The 25,840-nt window shown below is 45.2% G+C and overlaps 1 protein-coding gene across 1 annotated transcript; it reads left to right on the top strand.

The window, feature by feature from the left end:
• The first annotated feature begins 242 nt into the window (after window positions 1-242).
• LOC126273045 (protein escargot-like) lies at window positions 243-15,574 on the top strand. Its single transcript, XM_049976440.1, has 3 exons — window positions 243-560; window positions 9,132-10,075; window positions 12,847-15,574. Exons 1-3 carry the CDS (start codon window positions 425-427, stop codon window positions 13,276-13,278), a joined length of 1,512 nt encoding a protein of 503 aa, XP_049832397.1. The 5' UTR covers window positions 243-424; the 3' UTR covers window positions 13,279-15,574.
• The last annotated feature ends 10,266 nt before the right edge of the window (window positions 15,575-25,840 follow it).

The following is a 25,840-nucleotide window of genomic DNA, read 5'->3' on the forward strand; positions in this document are numbered from 1 at the left end:
TGCGGGCCAGCTGCCGACCGTTGCACCATATAGCACGCAGGCCGAGCCGACACGCGCGCCGCCAGCCGTTTCCGGTACCCCCACGCGCCGCCCGGAGGACCACCTGCGGGCCACGCCCCCGGCGCCGGCGATTGGCCGCTGCGCGCGCGACGGGCAGTCGTTGGCCGGCCGGCCGTGACGTCACGAACGCCTGTTGGCTGCCGCAACCCTGCACGTGCTGGCAGCTAGCGGCCGGAGTATTTGGACTGAGCGCCTCGCGGAGCTTTAGTCATTCGAGGAGCGACCGGCGAGTCGGTAGGACGTGTAGAGGAGGGAGACACCAGTTCTTGTCAGTATCCCACCGACCGCGCGCGCGAGTGTGTTACGCAGCATTGTACGTGACAGAGACGAGTGTGATTTACGTGTGCAGTGCGCCCTGGTGCTTATGGACGTGACCCGGCTGGACCGCTCCGTATCGTGTGCCACGATGCCGCGGTCCTTCCTCATCAAGAAGAAGAACTACAGCCACTGCCCGCTGAAGAAGAGGCCCGTGCACGACTTCATGATCAAGGAGGAAAAAGGTGCGTTGCCTTCGCTGGCGCTGTTGCTCTTCTCATCGGATCTCTCTTGTCTTGCCTATATTCGCTTCTGCGTCGTCTCGCTTTAGTTCTCCACTCTGGACTGCTTGTCGCATGACGTTTTTGCGACAGCCTCCTACAACTGTGGGCCTATTACGAGCAAATGCGCTCAGTAGCGTTGTATAATTTCTCTGTTCGGGCTAAGTGACAGTAGAATTTCTGTGGGAGCCAAAACAGCTAATAACATTGTAATTATTTGATCTATCGGTGCGTCTGTTTCTGCAAGTAAGAGCACAGTGCTGTGTTCCATAGTGACGGTTATGAAGTTTCCAACATATACAATTTGAAATTCCCGTAGATTTTTGCCTATTAGGTTACTTCGTGAACAACAGTGTATTATAAAAGTTATATCTCACATTACTGACCGTAGCTCGTAATATTTCTTATTGCTCGCTTTTCGCGAAACGATATCGTCTGCTTCTTGTTCGCCTGGAGACTGAGAACGATTTCGTTATGAAGCAGATAAGTTGTTCACCTACAAATTTTGCACTTATTTCCAGCTGATTTCGAAGCCTTTTACGGCATCATCTTCTGGCACTTGGGCACAGTTATCAAAAGGCTAAACAGTCGCAAGTAATTCCTGATCCTCTACCACAGCACCCTCAAGAGCCCACAGTTTATTTTTTAGGAAGTACAGTCTTGATTGTCGTTGATAATTCGTATCTACTTGCACTTCCCGTTCTCGTTCGCTACGCGTGGAACATTACTCTGGACCAGCTACGCTGGAATCGCCAAAGTTCTCTATACGTATTCTCGCCGCGCTGGCGGTACGGACTCTCGTGAGGTCGCTATTAGCGGCCGGTGAGGGGCGTCGCATATGGGCACAGATGTGCAGCAGCCGACGCCGCACGCGTGCGCACTTTCACCGTTGAATCACGCCGCGGCTGCGGCACCTGCAGCCTGGCGCGGACGGCTACTGTTGCCAGCAGCGGCCGGCGGCGGAATTGTTGTCGTGACCTCGATCACTGCTCTGCTCCCGGATACGGCGTAAAAATAGCCTCGCCAGACCATCCGCGCTCGCAGCGTCCAACTCGGGATTAGTTCGCACACGATCGCTGCACGTAATTTTTGCCCTCACCTGTGTTCTGCTGTCAATATGTTTTGCGGCATTAGTGTTCTCTTTCGCTTGGCCCCTTTCCGCGTCTAATAGGTTTCAGATTTGTAGCTTTTTGCTTTTCGCCACTCACTTCGTTACGTGTTCTAGCGTAGCGTGCTGACGAACGCAACAAGTGACTGTTGGCCTAGGTCGGGAGCTGCCGGACATGTTTTCCTCAAAGCCTTCTGCGATTCTGATACACCAAAGTTCTTTGGCCTTGGAGCCGCAAAGATGTATCATTGTTGAATCGCTGAGCTGTTACTATGATGTAACTGTCCATGTCCTTTCATTCCTGGATGTTGCTACGATATGCTTCTGACAGTATTAACAGCTGTTTCCCCGTTACCAGATTTACCCTATGTTTATTTCATTCATTTCTTTCCCTGTCGCTATAGTTTACGAAGGACATAGCCCAGACGATCAGTTGTGGTATATCTTAAGAAGATAAAGCGTACGTAGGCCTACTCGCTACCTTATTTTTGATCACGCAGTGCTTCTCGTGACAAATCGCGGAAAACATTTCTTTTACACATTAAGTCTATTCGCAGTTGCAAATATGGGCAACCATCATATGTATAAAGGATTGACGGCAATGAAAATGTGTGCCAGGCCGGAACTCGTCATAGCAGTTTTCAGCTGATGGTGTCCATATACGCAACGGCGAATACATGTGTCTGTCTTATAGGCTTTAGTCACACTAGTACTTATTCCTTCGGACATGCATGCCTTGCGTCGTACTTCCGAACAACACAGCACTGCAAAATCGTATCGAATGTTTTTGTCAGTAGCATAAAGTAGCCCGTTCTTTAATCCTGCCTGCCTTGCCAATTCTGTACGCTTCAGATTGCGTTCAGAGTGCCATTTGGCATCTCTACTCGCGAGATGTTAGATGACAGAGGATTTTTCTGTTGACATTTGGATATTAAACTGTCAAGATATCGTGATCTGTCGTCTTTGTACTTTTTGCAAATAACATGATATTCCTGCTCTGTTCGTTGGCTGTAAAACTTTGGTTCCTGCAGCGCGTTCTTCTCTGACCTAAGATAATGAGATATCGAGAATATAGTAGTTGGCTTGTTACTCTATAGCCTTAATCACGACATTCATGCCGTCAATTTTAAAATTTCTAGTACAGTTTTGTTTTTCCTTCATAACTAATGTAACGTCGACAGGAAGTTCAGGGCAAAGTGAGACAGGAATAGTGTCGTCCGTTGACGGAGTACCACAGCAGTTGTGGAATTGCTTGGTCAGGTCATAGTTCGAACAATTTAACATTCGACTCCTGTAATTCAGTAACAAGGAGTGCGTGTGTCTTATTGGAACGCTACTTCGCTCTGTGGAAATAAAACTCAGTTGCTTTTTCCTATTCTTTCTAAGGCTGCATGTGTTCGAACGAGGTAAAATTGTATCTCATGCTTGCAACAGTAATTGGACCTAAGCCTTTGAAACAGTTCAGCTTCGATACGCAGACTCCGGGAGAGGGCGTTTTTAATAAGTACTGCACTTACTGTGTTCGAACGTACAATGCAAGTCCGCAGGGCGTTCTGCTCTATTTGTGGCAGGCGGCGAGGGTCTCAATTAAGCAGTGAGCTAAAGTGCTCGCTGTGGATATGGCGTGCATTAAGCCATCATCCTTTAGAGTATTCGTTTGTACGACAGTTAGGAGAAGCGAGCGTGGAGATAATTTCGCTTTCCGGACAATCAATCGGGTTGCTGGCCGCGCCGGAGATTACGTGTGCGCCGTGTAATTTCGTGCTCGGCTCTGAAGAAGACATTAACTTCGGTGGTCGTAATAGGCAGGCTGGCGGCCGCACGTGGCCAACTGACCTCTCCGCGGCCCGTCGGCGTCGGCGCGCTAAGATGCGTGAAAACGCCGCGCCCGGGACGCGATCGACGCCCCCAGAGACCGCACACGTCGCCGGCGCCTGACCCCGGTCGCCGGCCGTCATTACGGCTGTAGCAACACTTCTCCGCCCGTCGGCTCTGTACGAGTCGCACACCGCCCCCTTGCGTCCAGGGATAAGTCCCGACTCGATGGCTCCCATTCCTTTCTCTATCAGCCAACAATTACGGCAGAGGCTCCATCTCTCTGGAGAGTTGAGATTCGTCGAGATAACCGACGACTGCCCTCAGTTATCTCATGAGGACCTTATGAAATACGGCCCACTCACTGGGAGTAGTGCAGCGGTAAAGGGCAAGATACCTTTAAAAATATTTAATCCCTTGAGTGAGCTAATCTATAACAAAAATCGGAACTGTTTAGCATTAACTCGCAGCAATTCCTTTGCCTTTTCGCGTATTTCTTAATTTCCTACACTATTTCGCTGCTCATTTATTTCGTTACGTCGTTTCATTATATTTAGTGTTGAGACCATCTAACGCAGTTTTAGTCACTGTGATCCTTGTTACATAGTATTTACAGATCGCGTCATATCCTCCTTCACTTACGTGCACTGTAGTTTCCGCGACGCGGGGAAAAAAATTTCAAGTCGTCTTCATCCATCGTACTAGATTCTGAAGTACATATTGCACCCCGGCAAGAACAGAAACGTTAACTCACAAATGCATTACTTCGGGAAACTTGACGTCAGGGGTTAATTCTATATAGCTTATAAGATTTCTTTACATTTCAGGGAAGTCTTGTTGGCAGTGAATTCCATCACATTTTTCGTTCAAGCACTTTACACGTATTTTTCAGTGACATAAATGAAAGATGCTGTTTCGCTATTCTTAACTGTGTGCGATATGCTGTCTGGACTGAGCATTTCCAGCGTTGTCTTTTTAGCCAATTAATGCATCGCCTGTAGAAGTGTGTTGTTGCCTTTCAGTTTTTTCCATCTTTCACAGAATTGATCTTTAGTATTCTTGACTCACATTTTTTTATTTATCGAAGTTTCATTCTGTTTCGCTTTTCGTACATTCGGATTTCGCCATGACACGGCATAAGCGTCGCTGATTTCTTTCCCAGCTATGACACTTTTTACCTCGAAACGACTGTAACAGGAATGAGTATTGGAGTTATTGCTTTGTACGTTTGTAATGTTACCTAGTGCTGCACGGTTAAGCTCAAAGATGAGTTATTGCCACGCGTGAAATACTTTTATTTTTAAATTCTGCAATAATGTCACTCCTCTGCCACTTTGATGGTTTACGTTTCTTCCATGCGGACATGTTGGCAGCGCAACATTTCCGAGAAAAATATAACCTCTATCATTGTGAAACATATATTTCTTTCGTGTTTCAGTACTATGGCAATGTGCGCTGCTGCTAACATTTATGGCTGTAACTGTTTTCCTGCTGTCGTGGTGATGAATAGAATTACAACGCTCAGTCATTAATTCAGGGTAGCTTCGTGAGATCAGTGATGGTGCTAAGGGATAACAGCAGTACTGTCGTGCAAACAATTACGGTATGTTTGCTCTGTTGCCAACCTGAACGGCTGAACCTTTTAAACGAACCCTGTGCTAATCTCTCTGGACTCACAAGCGTTATCTCCTCAAACACTGTTCGCACCATCGCCGACTTGTAGCACTGGACTGTTATTTCTGTGGTGGCAAAAGTATGGTTACTAATTTAACAGAGCGTAAAACCTCATAATGTTTAAGAGAAAGCTGTTGAGGAACTTTCTATTCTTAATTATCTCACGGACATTGATGAAGCAAAAGAATGACATTTTCAGTTGTTCCCTAAAGTCGGAGCACACAGTTATACGAGCTGCAAGCATCAGGCTTCCTTCATTTGCACAGCATCCTATGTTTAACACCAGCTGTCCTGACTCTAAAGCGTCTTGACGGCTGTGTAAAGTGTATATCACTACATTTCGTTTCTTGTTCGTTAAATAAAGTAACTTCTCATGACCTTTTATAGTAAAAAGAAAAAAAGTATATCGACGGCATAGTTATAAGGAGTTCGGGACGTGTATGGGTCGATATACTGTTGCCCGCGTGGCACTTTGTTCCAAACTATGTGTAATTTTATCACTGAACTGAAACGCGTAGCCGAAAGTATAACTCTTTGTTGGCAACAGTAGCCAGTGTTCGAGAATAAAGGGGTATTGGTGAATGGATTCCATGATTGTAGTCAGCATTCATAAATAAGTGGGAAATACTTTAATTTTCGCGATCTTTCCTTCGTTGAGGACCACAGTCACATGGGATTTTTTGAAATTTCCGCCATTTGGCTGTCAGTTTATCGTTTATTTTACACAGTCATGATTTCAGCTTTATCAAGTGTATGTTGAAAGGTTAAAACGTTTCAAAATGCGTTTCAGAATGACTACAAAGCCGAATTCTGGACTGTTTAAAATAAATGAACGATTGATAGTCAAATGGCGGAAATTTTTTTGAAAAAAGGAAAAAAGCTTTAATTTTAATTCGCCATCTTCTGCGGTGTAATGCACGAAAGTGTGTGACTAGTCAACTAACGAAATACTGGTTTATCAAATCCTCTTAGAACTGACGTTCAATTTTTGGTCAATAACGGATCAGAAATAGTTCGACACGAAAATAGAAGCTTCACTGTTGCAATGAAGCAGTTAGAATTTTTTGTAAAACGTTTGCAATAGGTCCTGAGTTGTAAGAGGTGCACTGTGCAGCATGTTCTAGCGTAATTTACTAGAATCGTCTATTAACTTGTTTGATATTCAGTGTTTGTATTTAAGAAGTCTTCCTGGTCATATCGACCTAGTGATTACGCGGATTAAGTGTCATTGTCTGGTCGAAAGCTGATCCGGTGTGACCTTTCCGCAGACATCGTTGTAGCCGGTCAGCACACACGCGATGAAAGCTTTAAATGGCGCCAGCTGTTTCTCTTTCACAATACCGGAGGAGTCAAAACTCTTTCACGCCTTTCCACACGGTTTCCGCGTCGCAGTAGCCAGTGACGGCGCCTCGAGAAGCTGAACATATTGTAGTGTCTCCCGGCGGGAACTTGTTCTCTGGAAAGTTTCCGCCCGCGCCCGGCGCCCCATCTGCGACGTAGTCTACGAGGCGTCAAGAGGCAAACCGGGGTTTTCTCTTTTCCGAGCGAGCGCCACGGCGGCAAATCATATTTGGAGTAGTCGGCCGAGATCACCGCCTGATTGCGTTTGCGCAAACGACTACATTACGCCCGGCCGTCCCGCGTGTCAGCGGCGGAGTAAAAGGGGGAAAAAATCCGGCGGCTTTCACCGGCCGTTTCGCTAAGTGCCTTTGTACCTGCTCGCGCTTCCGACCCAGGGCTTGGGATCCGTTGCGTCACCACTCGAACCGTGGGGAGGAGGTGTTTGACTGAGAAGTGGTACTTAATTTTAATACGTTCCATATACAAGAGTTGAACAACTGCAGTTTTGAGAGTCTGAAGACGCCTTATTGTTATACTGCGAAGTTCACAGATGACAGATGAAAGCGTAGTCCAAGTGCCTCCCTTTTCAACCAAAAAATGTAATTCTAGAAGCAAAGACCACCTTGTGCTCCGTAGCTGTGTGCAGAATCTATTGCGAAAGGCAGGCAGGCGTACAGATGGCAATTTTTAAGCTTCGTGGTTTCTATGTTGCTTCGATTTCGAAAACTGAGGATCAGACCACAATCTGTGTTCAAATACAGTGCCGCAGGGCAGAGGTTTTTCCTTTTTCTATGGAAGTGCCCTGGTATTGGGGCGAGTGTTTAAGACGAGTTGAATGAAATCCCTATTTTCTAAGTCCAGACGAAGACATGAATGCAAGCACTTGTAGGTCTGTTAAATAAATTCCTCAGGTAGTCCTGCTGATCTTTACTTCTGCCGTTCTGACAGACGATAAAGACTTGGCTAGTCCTCCGTTCACATTAATTTTCTGCTTCACATCTTCGAATCAGCAGTTCTTTGCAAGGAATACAGTTTCAGTCAGGAGTTATTCATTTTAGGCGACAGAAACCTTCCAGCGCGATGTTTAGTTCCTTGGGGCTACCGTGAAGGTTTTTAAGTGTCAATATGAGAAAGTACAAGATCATGAATGATGCGTTCTCTCAAACTTTTCGCATCGTATATTATACTTTTTGTGCTTTCGCTGATCTGTCTTGTCCAGCTGAGCTGATATTCCACCTGCATTGAACTCGATGTGAAGCATATGCAGCGTGCCTCAGAAATGTTGCGGCAGTCTTCGTGGGATTGTTGAGGGTGCCTAGAGCAACAAGTCGAGGATAGGAACACATGACGCAAAACGTCATGCAATGACGCAACAGAGCATTGAAGCTACAGGCGCCGGAACCTGCCGTGTCATCCTGTCGGCAGCAAACATGACTTTGTACGCTGTAGGTGGAGCGTCTCGCAATGTCGTTTGTTATTCAGTGGTCGCGACTGATAGACACGATCGTCAGTAGAGAAGATGGACCTAGCTGCTGCTGCGTACAAAGGATTTGTCTCCTATGAATGCGATGCTCTGTTCCCTCGATGGATGCCGGCTTCACACGTAGATTTCTACTTCCATTTTGTTTCTCTCCTGAAACCCTGTACAATGTCCAGTGTTTTTCGAAAAACAGGAGAAAAATAAACCGCAGGTAGAAACACATGTCCGGAGCCGCCGTCCACCAAGGCAACAGAGCATTGCATTTGCAGGAGTAGAGGCCTGCCCACGCAGCAGCTAGCTTCCTCTTCTCCATTGGCGATCGTGGCCATCAGTCGCGGTCACTGAATAACTAACAGCATTGCGACACGTACTGCCTTCCGCGCGTCATTGTATAAAGTCACATTTGCTGCCGAAGCGGTGGCCTAGCGGCAGTGTCGATGCCTGTAATTTCGGAGCTACTTAACGCCTTTGGATGACGGATCCAGGCACTGATTCTTATCCTCAAGTCGCCCTCTACAGCTCCTCGAAATTTGTCGCAACATTTCTGGAACACTCTGTATACGTTCGTCGTCACAATTCTCGTTTCTAATCGGTTGCAAGGATGAAATCTCCAACTGCGAAAGTGGTACAGATGTGAAGAAACTTTTACGAGGCTTGTATCACTGAATTTTGTTGCGGCATTCGTTTTCGAAAAGATACTATTCAAGACCTGATACCACCGACGTGTTTTGTGTTTACAGGAACGCTTATATGTCGATTGTTCGGCTTTAGAGTTTAGAAAGTGTAAGGGATGTCACCGCTCGATACAAATTTATATAGCTCTCTACATTATGGATTAACTGCATCCGAGTGGACCTAAGTTGTTGCCAGCTCTCATCGACGAAAGGTAAACGGCTGCAGGCGAAAGCAATAATAACTCCGGCAACACTGAGGCGTTGGTACAGTGACGTTTACAAAATTGCGCGACGTTATAGGTTGCAGTAGGCCCTCAAAGTTGCCGCGCTCGGCCCACTGCAACTATGAGGTCAAGAGCCGACTCTGCTAGACATTTTTGAAGTGACCATCTCGGGCCGTCTACGTTTGCGTATTACAATATGTGTTTGTTTCCGTTTCGCAGATGAGGACAACTCGGAGCCCGAGAACCTCAGCACGAAGCCGCAGGACCTGAGCGTCAGCTCCGCGGCGGCGTCTTCGACGGGTCCGCCGCAGCCGCAGCCCCAGCCGCCGCCCACGCACACGGTGCACTGCCCCAAGCCGCTGACGCCGCCCGCCGCCGTGGCGCTCATCTCGGCCGCGTCCGCCGCCGCCGCGGCCGCCTCCAAGGCGTCGACGCCGCCGCCGACGCCGCCGTGCAGCTCGGCCGTGCACCAGCCGACGCCGGTGGCCGGCCACCACTTCCTGGCGAGCAAGGGCGGCCCCCTGGAGCCGCTTAGCCTCAACACAGCGGCGACGCCGTCTCACGCTGACTACCTGCAGCCGTGGCACCACTACCAGCAGGCGCCGCCGCCCTACGTGGGCTGGTACCCGCCGCACCCCGCCGACCACGCGCTCTTCCACCCCGCGGCGCACCACCACCACCACCACCACTCGCACCACCACGCCCAGCACCACCACTCGCAGCCGTACGCGCCGCTGCCGTTCGCGCCCGTGTCGCCACCGGCGCCGCCCCCGGGCCCCTCGCCGCACGTGTTTTCGCCGGTGGCGGTGGTGGCGCCGCCGCCCAAGCTGTTTCTGCCGTACGCGGGCCCCGCCGGCCTGTCGCCCACCTCGTCCTCCAGCAGCTTCCAGCAGCCGCCGTCGCCCGAGGACCTCAGCTCGCCGGGCAGCGTGAGCAGCGCCAGCAGCTCCAGCGGGGGCGGCAGCTCGGGGGCGGGCAGCGGCAGCAAGAAGAGCCGCGCCCCCAAGGAGGCGGCGGCCGGCGGCGGCCGCTACGAGTGCCCCGACTGCGGCAAGGCCTACTCCACCTACTCGGGGCTCGCCAAGCACCGCCAGTTCCACTGCAGCGCCGCCTCCGGCGCGCAGGCCGTCAAGAAGTCCTTCAGCTGCAAGTTCTGCGAAAAGGTCAGTTTCTTTCCCAGCCTACCCACTGTTTTAGGCGCCTGCAAAAATGTGTGATTCAGTGGTGTCTTGTAATGTTAATTACGGTCATTGGCCATCCTCACGGTAGAAAAATTACAGTCACAACACATGTTCTACCATATTTGATGAATGGAAACGATTGTACCTCACGGCCGTGATGTAATCCAGGACAGAAAGGTCAGTATCGGTCGTAACGTGATCTGTCTTCTTTATTGCATTGCAGATCTACATTTCATCCGACAGTGCAGCTTCATCAGTGCGTTATACGTAGTCGTCTATACTGAATGTAATTAACCACACATTACGATCTCACTCATACATGCCTGAGTTAAATGGAATGTGTCATTATAATTACTTCCAGTTTACATGACTAAGTATAAAGTACTGACGATAGCTGCCCTTTCTGTTGAACTCAAGATCTGCATTGCCACAAAGGAGACAGATGACATTACGACCAATGCTGACCTTCTTTGTGTCCTGGATCACACGTGATACTTGTCTTTATACACGAAGAATAAGTCGAACATAGACAAATTTTCTAAAATAATAGCATAACTTTCTACTGCTAAAGCACCTTGACTTGATAATCGGCATGCAGTGCACCCTTGCTTGTTATTGATGGAGCTGTGCTGTTGTAGTAGTAGGAACTGATGATCACTATTTTATACGTTTTGACTATGATCAAGTCTTCGTTTATGACATATGATTGTAATTTTTCTACTGTGAGGATGGCCAGTGACTGAAAATGGTAGTAATACTCAAGCGTTACAAGACAATTCCGTCATGCATTTTCTTATTATTTACATTATATTAACTGTCGCCTGAACAAAATGTTTGTACTGCTTTAATGTCTATCTGCATTCATTAATATCGTGAGCCACTGATGACCGGAACCTCCTCGGTATCTACGTTGTTAGATAATATCTTCGTATTCCTGGTGTTGTTTTGTCAAGAAGAAACGGCCTACTTACTTGCGCCTTGAGGCAGGGTAGCTGTGACCTGACTATGGTCAGTATTCAAGGATGTGTCACAAACTATTATTCGAAGCAGAAAAAATCCAGTAATGAAATGCATACCTGAAGAGCTATGAGCACTTCGATACTGTTGAACAGGTCTGTCCTACTGCAAACCGTTTGCTCTCCATATTTTGAGAGGCGGCAGTATGGACCCAAACGACAAAAAAAGTCCAGTAAACAGGAGCTCCAAAGTGTATAACTTAACAGCTATGACCACTTCTTCATCTTCGCTACTTTGAAACACGTCTCTTCCGTTGAACAAGTTCTCAGTGCAGAGCCCATGTTCGCTAGACGTTTTTGCTTCGAATGATCGTTCCTATTATATCTCTGAATATTGACCGTTCCTGCTGGAACACCCTGCGTATGTAATAGATGTGCCGCAGAGGAACCAGTTGGGCTACACACGCGTCCCATGTTGCTGTCGAGGTGCAGTAATGTTCATTTGCTCCGAAATATTTGATAGCTGATGTAGAACCATAGTCGCAATTTTCGAATTCATTCTTAATTGTAAACGGCAGTTGATAGCCGACGCTATGTCACATTGCACTTTCTTTTGTCATCAGTCATATGACTCGTTTCGTGCGTGCACAAACTCTTCCCCCATGCCAGCTTTTCCATCTCAGAGCAGCAGTTGCAACCTACATCCTCAGTTAATTGCTGGACATATTCTCTCTATCTTCCTCTACAGTTTTTACCCTCTGCAATTCTCTATAGTACCATGGCAGTTATTCCCTGATGTCTTTAACACATGCCCTATAATGTCCTTTCCTCTTGCCAGTGTTTTTCATATATCTCTTTCCAATTCTTCGGGAAATCTCCTCATTCCTTACGTTATCAGTCCACCTGATTTTCAACTTTCTTCTGTAGCACGGCGTTTCTCTTCTGTCCAAGGTTTCCCATAGTGCGTGTTTCACTACCGTACAGTGTCCTGCTCTAAACATATATTCTCAGAAATTTCTTCCTCAAATTAAGGCATATGTAAGATACTAGTTGACTTCTCTTGGCTAGGAATGCCCTTTTTGCCAGTGCTAGTCTGCTTTTTATGTCCTCCTTGCTCCGTGCATCATGGTTATTTTGCTGCCTAGACAGGAGAGTTCGCCTACTTCGTGATCCCCTATTCTGGTGTTAGGCTTCCCGCTGCTGTCATATCTACTACTTCTCATTAGTTTCGTTTTTCTTCGATTTACTCTCAGTCCATATCCTGTACTCATTAGGCTGTTCATTCCATTCAACAGCTCCTGTAATTCTTCTTCACTTGAAGATGAAGGTAGCTGATTAGAAGAGAAAATCAATGGAAACTCTAGGCTGGAATATCAACAATGTAGGGAAAGACAGATTGCTCCTTACCATAGTGGCGGCACGTTAAGTCACAGGCAGGCCCTGTTAAGATCCTTTCACATAAGAATGGCGTTCTAGTCCAAGCTGCTGGAGTTGGCAACCAATGTGTGCAAGAGGTGTGCTAGCTTGTGTGAATTAGTGGTATCTCTCTTTCTGACGAAGGCTGTGGCCGAAAACTTTTGTGTTAGTTTCTCTTAATTGTGCCTGGGAAGGTATCTTCTTTACAGTAATTAGCAATCTGTCTTTTCCCCAATTATTCATATTCCATAAGAGAAAAGTCACAGTATGGCTCTAGAGTGGGCATATTTACAGTCTGAACTGTTAGGAAGATGCATAAATAAGCTAGGCATTTGCTGGAATGGTCGTGTTTCGTAACGCGGTGTCTTGTGCTGTGCGCAGGTGTACGTGTCGCTGGGCGCGCTCAAGATGCACATCCGCACGCACACGCTGCCGTGCAAGTGCAACATGTGCGGCAAGGCGTTCTCGCGGCCGTGGCTGCTGCAGGGCCACATCCGCACGCACACCGGCGAGAAGCCCTTCTCGTGCCAGCACTGTTCCCGCGCCTTCGCCGACCGCTCCAACCTGCGCGCGCACCTGCAGACGCACTCCGACGTCAAGAAGTACTCGTGCGCGCTCTGCGGCAAGACGTTCTCGCGCATGTCGCTGCTGTCCAAGCACGCCGACAGCGGCTGCCCCGGCGCCGGGCCCGGCGTGGGCGGCGGCGCCTGCCCCGCGTCGCCCGCGAGCCAGTCGCCGCCCCCGCCCGCCCCCGCGATGCACCTCGACGAGCGCGTCAACAGCGCCACTGCCGTCGCCGCCGGCTACCACTAGCCGACAGACGCACTCTGCGCTCGTCGGGCGCGAACGCGCGTCTTCCTGTCCGCTGCTTCGCCTCCAGTGGTTTGCGAGCCCCGAGGTGAACAGACGCTCCACGGCCGACCGCTCCCGCACCAGTTACGGGAGGGAGAACTGGTACACCATCTCCTGCCACCAGAACCATCATCACAGAGCAAAGCTCCACCAGTTACACGGATACCAACAAATCTTGCATCTGCCGTCTCTTAAAAACTTCGTCGCCAAGTCCTGAAACTCTGCGAAGATCGACTATCAGTCGTCTATCTGATAAACATTAAGATATAATGTGTAACCACCGATTTCCATTACGGTTGTCTGATGCGCCTATCACTCCACTGCATTTCGTGCAGCTGTAGCCCATTTCCCATTTATTGATCCCATTTCCCATTTGTTGACCAATCCTGGACACCTGCTTCAGCCAGAGGAAAATTTGATGCTGGAGCCCCAGACAGAGCCAAAGTTTCACTGACTCCATGTACCTACACCGCAACATTCTCTCTATATTAAATTCTGAAGGACTTGGCGCACACGAAGCAAGTGGACGATGCTGATCTACTTTACGAGCTCCAGGGAGCAGAGCGGTTGAATTACGGACTGTGTTCGTGTTTTGAGCCGCAGCGCCGGCGTTCTGCCTCATAAAGATTGTTAATGTGGCGTGATAAATGCACCTGTCACTCCATGTATGCCCATTTCTTGTCGTTTAAACTGTGTAAACATGTGAAAAACTGGCTGTTTGCGCTTAGAACGTGTCCGGATGCCTCGGCGGTAGTCCGCAGAAAACCGACCGCCCAGGCGCATAACTCGTTCTAAACGATCGTATTATTAAGATGACCTTTAACGAAAACTCCGTGGGGAGTGTGTCGATTTACGTAACTGGTGCCTTGCCTTGCCTGGCCTACATTTGTTATACATATCTGGCGTTGCGGCGCACATTTTATCGTTTCCAGGAATCTCAATTTCTGTAACTCCAAGGTCTTCCACCGGAGCTTATATCGCGTACGAAGTGCCTTTAAGAGTATACATATCAGAGAGGAAACTCTGAAGTTTTATACATATACTGCCTTCACCGAGATTTGGTGATCTATTTTATAATCGACTATTTTTTTTTTTTTATAAACTACAGTTTCCCACCGCCCACCGAGCTCTTTGTCTTCGGGAGAAAAACAGTAGCTTATTGTATCTCTTCCACAGTCGACATTCCACGATATATTTATTTTTTTATTCCTCTTTCTCTGTCGTTTGCACGTGGCTTGTGTGTGGCGTCGAACGCGTGACTGAGGGATCTCCCACTGCACGTGCTCTCTTCCCTCTTCGTCACCACTACTGGTACCGCACGCCCTGTTGCCTCGCCTATTCCTACTGCCCCACCGATAGACTGCCAGCCAGCCAGGCGCGACGCGTGGGTTACTCCCAGACGTTGCTGCTGATGACGCATTGTCTCAGCAGAGCGAAACGCCCGCTGCGGACTAGAGCACGCCCCACCCACGCGCCACTAATAATCGTTCTTCCTGTCGTGTGCGCACCCGTGCTGGCTTTCGCGCAGTATCCTCCCTTTGTTTACTAACGATAAAATATTAAAAAAATAAAGGTAGTAAACTTATTCCAAAAAGACTGATCTTTTGTAATTCTCTATTTCTTATTTTGACAAACGGATTGGTGCTTTTTTTTTCGACCGAGACAGAGTACAAACGATTAAGCGGCCTAACTGCTGACGCCTGCCATTTCTTTCCGCTAAATCTATTACTTTTAATTACCGCAACCATTCTGTCCGGCGTTCTTTTATTTTCCACGTACGATGATGCCATTGCAATTGTTGTAAGTCATTATTTTGTAAGGAATTATAATTTTTATACATATATATATATATTTTTGGTGATCTTTTCTTCGTACTCTTCCTTCTCTAGCACAAAACTGCCAACTTGCACGTCCCTATGTATATAGCCCTTTTGTATTATACCTTTCTGACGCCATTTCTCGTTCTTGGTGTTTTAATCTGTCTTTTGTATTTAAAAGTAATGTTATTATTGACAAGGTTATGCCCGCCGCATTATTCGCGGCGGAGCATGCCATTATAAAGCTAGTCATGAAGGGCGAAAGGAACTTTCGTATTAATTAAAAAAGGAGAGCTGTGTTTTTTTATAACGTGTTATGAAAAGTTGAAATAGCCCTTTTTGTGGAGTGCCATTGGCATCTATTTTGTATCATTCATACAGATTTATATTATAAAACAGATATTTTATACGATTGTAATAAATATGTTTTTGAACATTTATTAATGTTTACTTACTTGTACCATACACTTTCCGTTCCTCTTTCCACTTTCCCCGGTTTAGCCATTGCTCAAGAAGAACAAAGACTTGGTTCTTAAAAAGGAGTGTTATCACCTCTACTGATTCGTAGACGTACCAGGTGCAGCGATGCCAGCGTGCGCTAATTGCATTCGATTTATACTCCGGGGGCGACTTCAGCTGTAAAAGCTGTGCGTTGTCGAAATGACTCTTCAGAAGTCATTTGCAGGACAGGCTGACGATCTATTGAGCGCTCAAGATGCACATCCGCACGCACACGCTGCCGTTTATTTGCACAAACACCTGTCATATCAGTTTACAGACCAACAACATGGTCTCAATGATCGAGTTTCATGTTTCGAAAACTTTACTGTTGCATCCACGTCACCAGCAGGTCTCCCAGCACGGCGAACAGCCGTATACTTTTATTGCAATAATTAAATGCAGACCATTGGCTAATCCCTCCGTTGGTTCAATTAACAGCCGTCGTGTTGGACCGGTCACGTTTTTAATTTTCGCGGAGCTGCTATAAAAACTGTAATGTAACGCCCGCCATTGCTCCATCGCTGTGTTTCACACTTTAGTAACACACTCCTCTTCGGGGCGTTTCTCACTCAGCTTTCGCTTCATGCGCGCGGTAAAAAAAAAAAAAAAAAAAAAAAAAAAAAAATGGTTCCTCTCAAAAGCGACCATGGAGTATATTAGACAAACTAAATAGTCACTTTGTGTATTGGTAAACTGCAACACATTTTCGACATTTTTGAAATATTTATGTCTTCTGACTTAGCAGTGATTCCTTTACACTATAAAGAACAGCGTGAGTTAATCTTGTACTGGTGAGGGCTGAATGAACATAGTTTCGTTTTAGTGGACTCATTTCATTCTCTTTCGTCTTGAAAACTAAGGTCATGATTTTTGTAGGCTGCCTTCGCCATGAGGTTTGCCTTATTTTGACGTAACGCATAGCGACTGCTAAAACTAAAGCACTGACAAAAAAAAAAGCCTCCCAGTATTGATAAGTATCGTGGTATAATGTATCCAGCAGAAGATTTATGTATTTAAAGTTGCATTTGGCATTTTACAGATCAAACACACAGATGTGAAATTATCAAGCCATAATAAATTATATTCTAATGATCACAAGGGATACTGGTTACTAAGTGAAAGATAGATCAAATTGCAAAATCTTTTATTTAAACTAGCCTTTCTGCGTGGACACCTACATTTTTATGTGTGCTTTTGTTTCTCATGCCAGGTAGTAAAAATTACAATTTGTATAGTAACATAATCAATATATAAGAGTGGTGATGATGACTATACATTGTGATAATCTTGTGGAATTTAAGAAACGCTAGTCTTCTTAACATTAAGCAGTTTCCTCATTTTCATACTTGTAATGTCTGGACACTGCAAAAATGGTATAGGAAAAAAAAAATTACTCACGAACTTATATCTTCTCACTAGCATTACTTTAAGGGTCATAATGAAAACGACGTTGCAAGAAGTCACAGTTAAAGAAAATGAAATGTGGCCTAAATCTACTACTCATTAATGATGTGAAGTTTCCATAAGTCACCAGAAAATTTGATTTGTACTAGTTCAACAAAAACACAACAGGTGCTGGTATTTGTCAAGAACATTTCTTCGATGGATTGAACAATTTGTGTAACCACAGAACACAGGAATCAACAAATACCAAGCGTGATAATAGGAGAAATGTGAACATTCCTTAGTAAAAGTTAGTATGATCTGCTTTTTATGCTGTAAATTCCATCTAACTACACATTATTAAATTCTTGTCGGAGAAGAGCTAAACAAAATTTCATGGGAAGACACAATGCTCAGTTCTACATACTACCAGGAATATAAATCCCCCGTTTCTAAGCCTGTATTTTTGTGTAAGGTCAAAATGATAAATGAGTTGTGAGAATTAGGGAAAAATTTAAAAAAATCAAAAACGTTACCTATCATTCTCGTAAATAGCTGTTCACCTACGAAGATACTGACGGCATTTTAATTTATTTTAATTACCTGATACTGAATCACTACTGGACTAGTCTACCACAGCTAGTGTTCTATTGTGGAACAATAGTATGATATACGAGCAAAAACAGTATTATACGAAACTAATGTTTCGAAACAAAACCGTATCCGATTCAGCCTAGTCTGTATATCTCGTGTAAACTCCTTAGCTTTCACGTTTCCTGGTGAACATTAGTGCAAAACACCGCGCTTCTGGGAGATGTAATTACTGTCACGCAGGATAAATCACATAGGTAGCAGCTGATAGCACAACTCTCTCGTACGAGGTCACTGTCCTGCTTCTCTACCGAATACATATATCATAACTCATATACTTCCTCAACTGACGTTTTCTCTTAATGATTTTTCCACACGACACTGAAGCTCACCAACTAACAAAAATTTTAAAAAGTGCTACGATCAACTTTACCCCTTCACATATTTTTTAGACGGGCGTAAGCAAATGCAGAGAGACAGTCGAAATTGCATGGCAGCTATTTTTGCATTTGGATAAATGCATAAAACAAAGAAAAAGAACCCAACAGTATCGATTGCAAGATTAGTGACGAATAACTGAAGCACGTCACATCACTCACCACCTGAATCCCAACAACATCAAAACAAAATTTTAAAATTTTTCTTAAAAGTAAGCTTTATTGTTATAGTAAGCAGCTAATACAAGAAGAAATATGCACAAAGTGAACCCTCAATGGTTTCAAGGAGGTTGTTATAGTTTGTAAGACAGAATTTTAAAATTTTACAGCAAATTAACCTTTACTACAAAAGTAAGCAACAAATACAAGAAGAAACTGGCAGAAAGGTAAACAATTGTTTTAAGCAGTGATTTCGCTCTGGAACCGCTAGAACATACAGTTTACAACCACCCATAATTTCATATTGTACATTTTAAAGCAAATTCGCATTTTTCGTAGACACAATCCCACATCTTGAAACTTACATGAACTTATAATCCCCAAAACAAATTATAGGCCTAAATAAGAAGCAAAAACTGGCCTACAATTTAATGAATTAAATTACATACTTCCCCAGTGTCTTCACTTTGAAATCCGTAGTACAAGCTCAAATTTACCCTTCAATAACTTTAAGTATACCGTATTTCACTGTGAATGACATCCGTAAATTGACCATTACAAAAAAAGTATGTAACGATCTCCAACAATCACGTGGCACAATCTCTGCGCCGACTATTGGTTTGGGCTCTGTAAGTGGCTGCTACTATTTACTACATTCATGAAAGTACATCATTGTGCCAAGGAGTGTTTCTGTCTCGCAACAGCATCTGTGATTTAATGCTACAGGCACCGGCGCTTTAAAGAAATAGGCAGAAACCACTGGTACTCAAAGAGTTATATATGTAAAAATCAGTATGAAACGGAGCGAGCACGTAAAATCAGTAGTACGAAAGACATAACTGTTGGAACAATTCTGTGAAATGCATTGTGTTAGTGTTGCCGCAGGGTTTGGAGTCTTCATCAGTTTGGTACGATATGATATCGAACGAATTCAGAGGCGTGCTGCTAGGAGAGTCGTAGATCTGAAAGTTCATATGAAAGTGTAACGTAGGTTCGCGGGGGACTTAAATGGTAATCTTTGGTAGAAAGGTGACATTGTTTTCGAGAAATCCTGCTAGAGAAATTGAGAAAACCATTATGTCGAGTAAGACTGTGCTCTTCTGCTAGCACCATCTTGTATCTCACGTAGGTGCCATGAGAATTCGACATATACCGATGCGTATACTCATTTTTCCACGCTCGTTGTGCTAATGGAATCAATCGTAGGGCAGAAGCTCGTTAACATTGGCACGAGTATCTTTCGCCAAGTAGTGCGTAGTGGACACGTAGATGTGACAGCAGTACTTCCAAAACATAGTCGCATGCCTTTAATTTCAACTTTTCGAAACGGGTGGTTGAGGTGTCTAAATTACATTACGTGTTACTTAATAACAAGATATTCGATGAGTGCGTAATGCAGGGAATTGAGTATTGTACCAGTACTGGCTGTGTAACATGGAAGCTTTCCCGAAACTTGGAGAGATCGTTACGTCGCCTGAACAGATAGCCCCATATGTGATTGTTTCATTGATTAGCATGCGACGCATTATTTGTGAAGTGAACAGTCTTCGCGGCAAACAGCTTCGCTGGTAGAAATATACTGAACGACCCTCTGCAACAGAGGTTTATGCATGCTCAAAAATCATCGAATCGCCCTCTACATCAACTTTTTCGTTTTTACAGTACTTTGTTACTTCACGTGTCTGTTGGTGTTTATGTACACCACTTTCTATTGTCAAATTACGATGGAATTTGTGTGCATCTGTGAAACTAGTGACAGTGCTATATTAGACTCCTATCCAACATAAAGTGAAGACAGTGGCTGCAAAACAGTCCAATAACTTGTTGGATTTGACTGAAAATATCTATCTAAAGGTTTCCAGAGCAGCTGCCTACCCATTTGGTCTGCAGGCAGCACTTAAGAAGAAGATTATTTTTATTTCTGCCCTAAAACTGTACATCTACAATCTCGTCGAATATTAAACTCAGCGAAAGATGTAAACTAGTCGCTTTTTACATCATAGTACGATTTAAAAAAGTAGCCCATTCGTCACAATGTTGACAGTAATTCATTTTTATCTGCACAAGAGTTCTGGTTTGTGTGTTACAAAAGGTTCAAATGGCTCTGAGGTCATCAGTCCCCTAGGCTTAGAACTACTTAAACCTGACTAGCCTAAGGACATCACACACGTCCATGCCCGAGGCAGAATTCGAACCTGCGACCATAGCAGCAGCACGGTTCCGGACTGAAGCGCCTAGAACCGCTCGGCCCCAATGGCCGGCTGAGTGTTACAGTTTTTAAGAATTTGTATGAACACGTGAAGAAGTATAGTAGTTAGAATCGTATGAAAATCTTTATTTCAGCCATAGCACGAGCATCTTCTATCTTTAAGTAACGACCTTGAATTGATGGAACTTGCATGGATCCTTGGTACTGCAACTTCAACAGATTAGAGGTCGTGAGTCACTATCAAAACCTTTCTTGGTAAAATTCCCTGTGTGAAGTGGAGTTTGGTGCGATTTAACAGCTAGCCTATTGCAGTTTCTAGTTGATGTTTTTGTTGTGTGATTGTGTCACTATTCAGAACGATCCAGAATCAGGGCGATCGATTACGTCAACAGACGAATGCAGTGCGAAATTTATATACGGTATCTTTATATCACAGTTCAGCGAGTGGGGAGGTCCAGGTAAGGAATAAATAGAAAAAAAATGGATCAACCATCGACTAAGCTATATTGCCAGATATCATTATAACACACAGAGTTCCGCCTAGAACAATTGCAACAGCAATTTGTTATCGTAAATTCATATAAAAACGAGCAAAAAATGACTGGTTCGGCGTTGGGTCACTTGTTTTCCATGATAGCATCGCCTAAACATCGAAACTGCAACCGAAAAACTGCGCATGAGCGATTGATAGTTGTTAGCTTATATTCCCAACATTCAGGATGAGAGTCCAGCAGACTCCGTCTTCTCCCCGAAATTGTAACGACTTGTCAGTTGTTTTTCTTTACTAATACAGGTTTTTTGCTGTCGTTCACCGAATAATTCGATAGCTGAACCGTGCTGGTGACGTGGATGCAACAGTAAAGGTTTCGAAACATGAAACTCGATCATTGAGATCATGTTGTTGGTCTGTAAACTGATATGACAGGTGTTTGTGCAAATAAACGAAAAAGCTGTGCGTTGTCGAAATGACTCTTCAGAAGTCATTTGTAGGACAGGCTGACGATCTGTTCTTGCCTTGTTCATGAGAAATGACTCCAGTACTGACCTGAAGTGATTTTAGGAGATCAGCTTCACTTAAACGATGTAAGTGACAGCGAAACTGGTAACATCTGCATTAAGAATGGTCACCCGGCACGAGAATGGTCTGCAGATCCCGTAATTTGGAAATGATAAAAAGAGCGATCGACAAACTGAAAATAAGTGTGATTTCTAAAGGAGAATAGCCATAAGCGGGCATAGCCCTCTTCCTTCATCTCCCGTGGTGCGATTTCTGCCTTCCTACACAGAACCCGCATTCGATTGGGGTCTGATTCGTTTCTCTGTCGGAAACTACATCTCTATGCTAGCTGAGCTGCTGCCTCCTAACTGATTGTTGTTAATTGTTGGAAAAAAATTTGAACATAGCAACTCTATCTAGCGAGAACTCAGAAACAATAATTGTTTACAAGTTGATTGCATTGTAGAAACGAAACCGCGTAGAAACGACAATAGCCTGCATACTACTGTTCAACAGTCTGCAATAGTACCTTAACTTCTACACGGTAATTCTTTGTTCCACACTAGAAAACAGAGCCGCCCGTGTAACGGTTTAATTGAATGCTCAGGCGAACATCTGAGCGCCGGCAGTCTTTTGTCCGTCGAACTCAGCGCGCACGCGCGGCCACTGCAGCGGACACTGGCGCGCCCTGGCGAGGAATCTCGCAACCAAACCGGTTCCGCTCTGTCCGCAAGGTGCTTTACTTCACAATCGGCGTCCGATCTGCCATTGAGGGCGGCGTGCGCTCACAGTTTAGCTAATGTCCTCGTTAAATAGCTTGTTAACGTCAGCTCGATATTCGCATTCCGCTGCCGAGATAGTGGTCACCTTACAAAAAAAGGGCTTCTGATCCATGTGGATACGTTACGGGAAGACTGTTAAGACCGGCGCGCAGTCCCACAATAGAAATGCGTTCCGGATCTGACGGTGTTACTGGTAAAATACGGCAATTTTTGAGGACTGCGCTAACACTACCGACCCCAAAGAAGGCATGTTTTCAATGAAATTCGACATAAGACTTGATGAAAGTTACCCGCGTGGACACGTACGAAATGCAATCTCGTAGGATTATCAGTTAGCACGGACGCCAGATCGACTGAGTGTACCATACCATCAAAAAGGTTATTTTGATACTCTCAGAAGCATCGATGTAATCTACTCGGCGAGCAACAACAATAGTTATACCCTTGGACTCGCCTTTGGGGGGAGATGTGACCCAGATCCCCCATACTTTCCTCACAGTTTTGATTTCTCAAAGCCCCATGCCCGAGGGAGGATTCGAACCTCCGCCGGGCCCAGCCGCACAGTCCATGACTCCAGCTCGGCTAATCCCGCGCGGCTCCCATTCGTGTCCAACGTGACTTGACCTCTGTGACCCTGGAATTTACATTCTCTTGTAAGAGCGGAGGCAACTATGTCGGTCAATCAACCCGCAATTATCTAATGTCGTGCTTCGCAGCAACGTCAGAAAAAAATCGTGGTTCAGAAAAATTTGCGGTTGCTCAGCACAAGAGCACGAATGTAACAAAAAATTATCTTTGATGAAACGAGAAACTAGTCTGAGGCATTGAAACTACTGAGACTGTCAAGGGAGAGGTAGTCGTGATGGAAATATGAAACGAAAACTTCAGGCGAGATAGTGACGGTGCATTGAATCAACTGCCTCTTGTTGTAGATGAACTAAAAGGAATACACATTAGAAAAGGTAAAAAAAAACAAAAAAAAACCAGGTGGTACTCTAGTCTACATGGTTAGTTAGTCAGTCGTGTCACATACAAATTTAGTAGTGACGACATGTAGAGGTAAGCTTTTCGACCACGTGTACTCACTACTCTAGTGTTAACAGTCAAAGACTCGTGCCAATGTATTACTTGCAGAATGACTCCTAGGTTCCACCACTGGACTGGAATACGTGCACCTCTAACTGTTCGTACACATCCCCAGCTGGCCACTAGCAACTTCCACCGAGAATTCCTTAAAAATAAAACAGGAATGTTGTTCAGAGTCAGCAGAGAAAGATTCATATAAAAATACCAGTCTGAAATCCACCGGTAATATAAATGAAATTTATTTAGTATCAATTACCCCTAGCTGGCCGGAGTGGCCGTGCGGTTCTAGGCGCTACAGTCTGGAACCGAGCGACCACTACGGTCGCAGGTTCGAATCCTGCCTCGGGCATGGATGTGTGTGATGTCCTTATGTTAGTTAGGTTTATTTAGTTCTAAGTTCTAGGCGACTGATGACCTCAGAAGTTAAGTAGCATAGTGCTCAGAGCCATTTGAACCAATTAACCCTACCCGAGTCCGTTACGCCGGCCGGAGTGACCGAGCGGTTCTGGGCACCTCAGTCTGGAACCGTGCGACGGCTACCCTCGCAGGTTCGAATCCTGCCTCGGACATAGATGTGTGTGAAGTCCTTAGGATAGTTACTTTTATGTAGTTCTGAGTTCTAGGGGACTGAGGATCATAGATGTGAAGTCCCATAGTGCTCAGAGCCATTTGAACCATTTTTTTGAATCCGTTACTTTTATCCAACACCACTTCCAGCAAGCTAGTTATTCCACCGCGGTCACTAATCCGCAACAGCTGTCGACAAAAACAGAAAACTGTCTAAGCATAATTCGACGAGCGCCCGCAAGAACGCACTTGCGAATGCTTTCTAGGGTTTCCGTACCGGAAAAGTAAAGTCTTTTATCACGAAGTATCTCTAACGTCAGACTCCTGAGCCACGTTAAAGCATAAACTGTGGGGCTGATTACCACCTCAACCCTACAAGGGGGTGCAGACCGACTGCTCGCTTTCGCTGAGCTCCAAATCATCCTACAGAATTATTCTGCATTCTGGCCTACTAGAATATCCGAATCGGGAATAGAATGTAGTCGTTCTCACTGGCCATTTCCTGCTCCCACTAACAGAGCTTCTCTGTAAGATTCTGCATCCTGGTACGGCTTTCAGTAGTTTCTGAGCAGTGGTTGACGGAAAACACCAGTCGTCATGGAGAAATTACTCCTACCCCATCCCCCTTAAAATGAGCCTAATCGGCTCCAGTCGCCACCCATTTAAGAGGACTGAGTGTCCTCTGGCCCATCTTCTTCAGGCCAATCATAATCCCTCTACCCGTGCAGCTGGAAACTGGCAACAGCAATACCGGACAGACCCATCACATATGGGTGGGCAGGAAATGACGAGTAAGGAATGTATCAGGCTATGACTCATAGGTCTCATCGGTAGGAGACTGGGGCACGGCAATTGATCTGTAAAATGGATTGTTTAGGAAACACTTGCACGGCTCATTCTTTATTACTTCCCATGCGTGTTTTGTTGTTGACTGAGGACAGTGCATTGAACAGCAATTCCTCTGTATTCACTTTATTTGCAAACTTTTTTAATTATAGCTGTTGGGAGTATTATGTTTTTCAGCTGGTTAGTACCTACAAGTAAATGAGTCAAGAGCAAACCATTAATGCTTATTTTCCCCTGGATGGTAGGTAATGTGTAGGAAGTGTGGAGGGTTAGTCTGAACTGATAGGCGTCGACCATTTAGTGGTGAAATTACACCAGGGCAGAAAAGTTGGGGTATGCGATGTGCTTGTGTGACGAGTGTTAAACACAGAGGGGAAAAAGAAACTAACAAACTGAAGTGGGTACACTAAGGTACAAATAATCACAGCAGCTGCGAAAAAAGGATGCACTACGCAGATATTATCCGCATGTAGCGGAATTCGGTAGCTGCGATGTACACGTACAGAGAAACAAATGATTGCAGTTTCAGAAGGAATAGCGGCCGGCGAACTCGAAACCAGTTACCTAACTTTCATAGGAAGGTCACCTGAAATTACACAAATTGTTCAGGAATATTTTATGAGTAACGAGGAAGCCGTAGTCTCTGGCGGCTCATTGCAGAGAAATAATGTAACGATGACTTATTAGGTTTATTACTCTACTAACCTTTGTTTCTGTAAAAACACCTTCAAAACTGTAAAAAAAAACCTAAATACTCTATCACGAAAGTCCTGATCAGCGTAGTTTGACAGACTTTGTAAACAGCGCGTATTACTTTTAAAATAATGAATTGCATGAAATATAAACGAACTTGTATGCAATTTTGATAAGACGAGTGTTAATCAAAGAAATTTTCTGCTCCAACGCAAATTCTTTGTACGAGCTCTTTGGTCTGCGTTCTGTACAGCACATGAGCGTCGCTGGCTGTCACATAGTTTGTGTGTTTTAATTATTGGATTTCGGGACCTGGCCATCCAGCCAGTAGTGGAATGTCAGTTATGAAGATAAGATTTTGAGGACAACGCAACATCCAGTATCCAAGGGGAGAAAATCTCCGACCCTGGCATTAATCGATCTTGGTCCCTTATGTTAGCGTGTTTTCTTTTTTT

This window comes from Schistocerca gregaria, chromosome 5, assembly GCF_023897955.1.
Source record: "Schistocerca gregaria isolate iqSchGreg1 chromosome 5, iqSchGreg1.2, whole genome shotgun sequence".
NCBI classification, from domain to species: domain Eukaryota; kingdom Metazoa; phylum Arthropoda; class Insecta; order Orthoptera; family Acrididae; genus Schistocerca; species Schistocerca gregaria.

What these genes read in the sequence shown, in the direction of transcription:
- LOC126273045 (XM_049976440.1), top strand. Translation starts at nt 425, where the DNA reads ATGGACGTGACCCGGCTGGACCGCTCCGTATCGTGTGCCACGATGCCG. An exon ending in CATGATCAAGGAGGAAAAAG is followed by an intron (nt 561 to 9,131) that starts GTGCGTTGCCTT and finishes TCCGTTTCGCAG; the next exon opens with ATGAGGACAACTCGGAGCCC. An exon ending in GCTGCAAGTTCTGCGAAAAG is followed by an intron (nt 10,076 to 12,846) that starts GTCAGTTTCTTT and finishes TGCTGTGCGCAG; the next exon opens with GTGTACGTGTCGCTGGGCGC.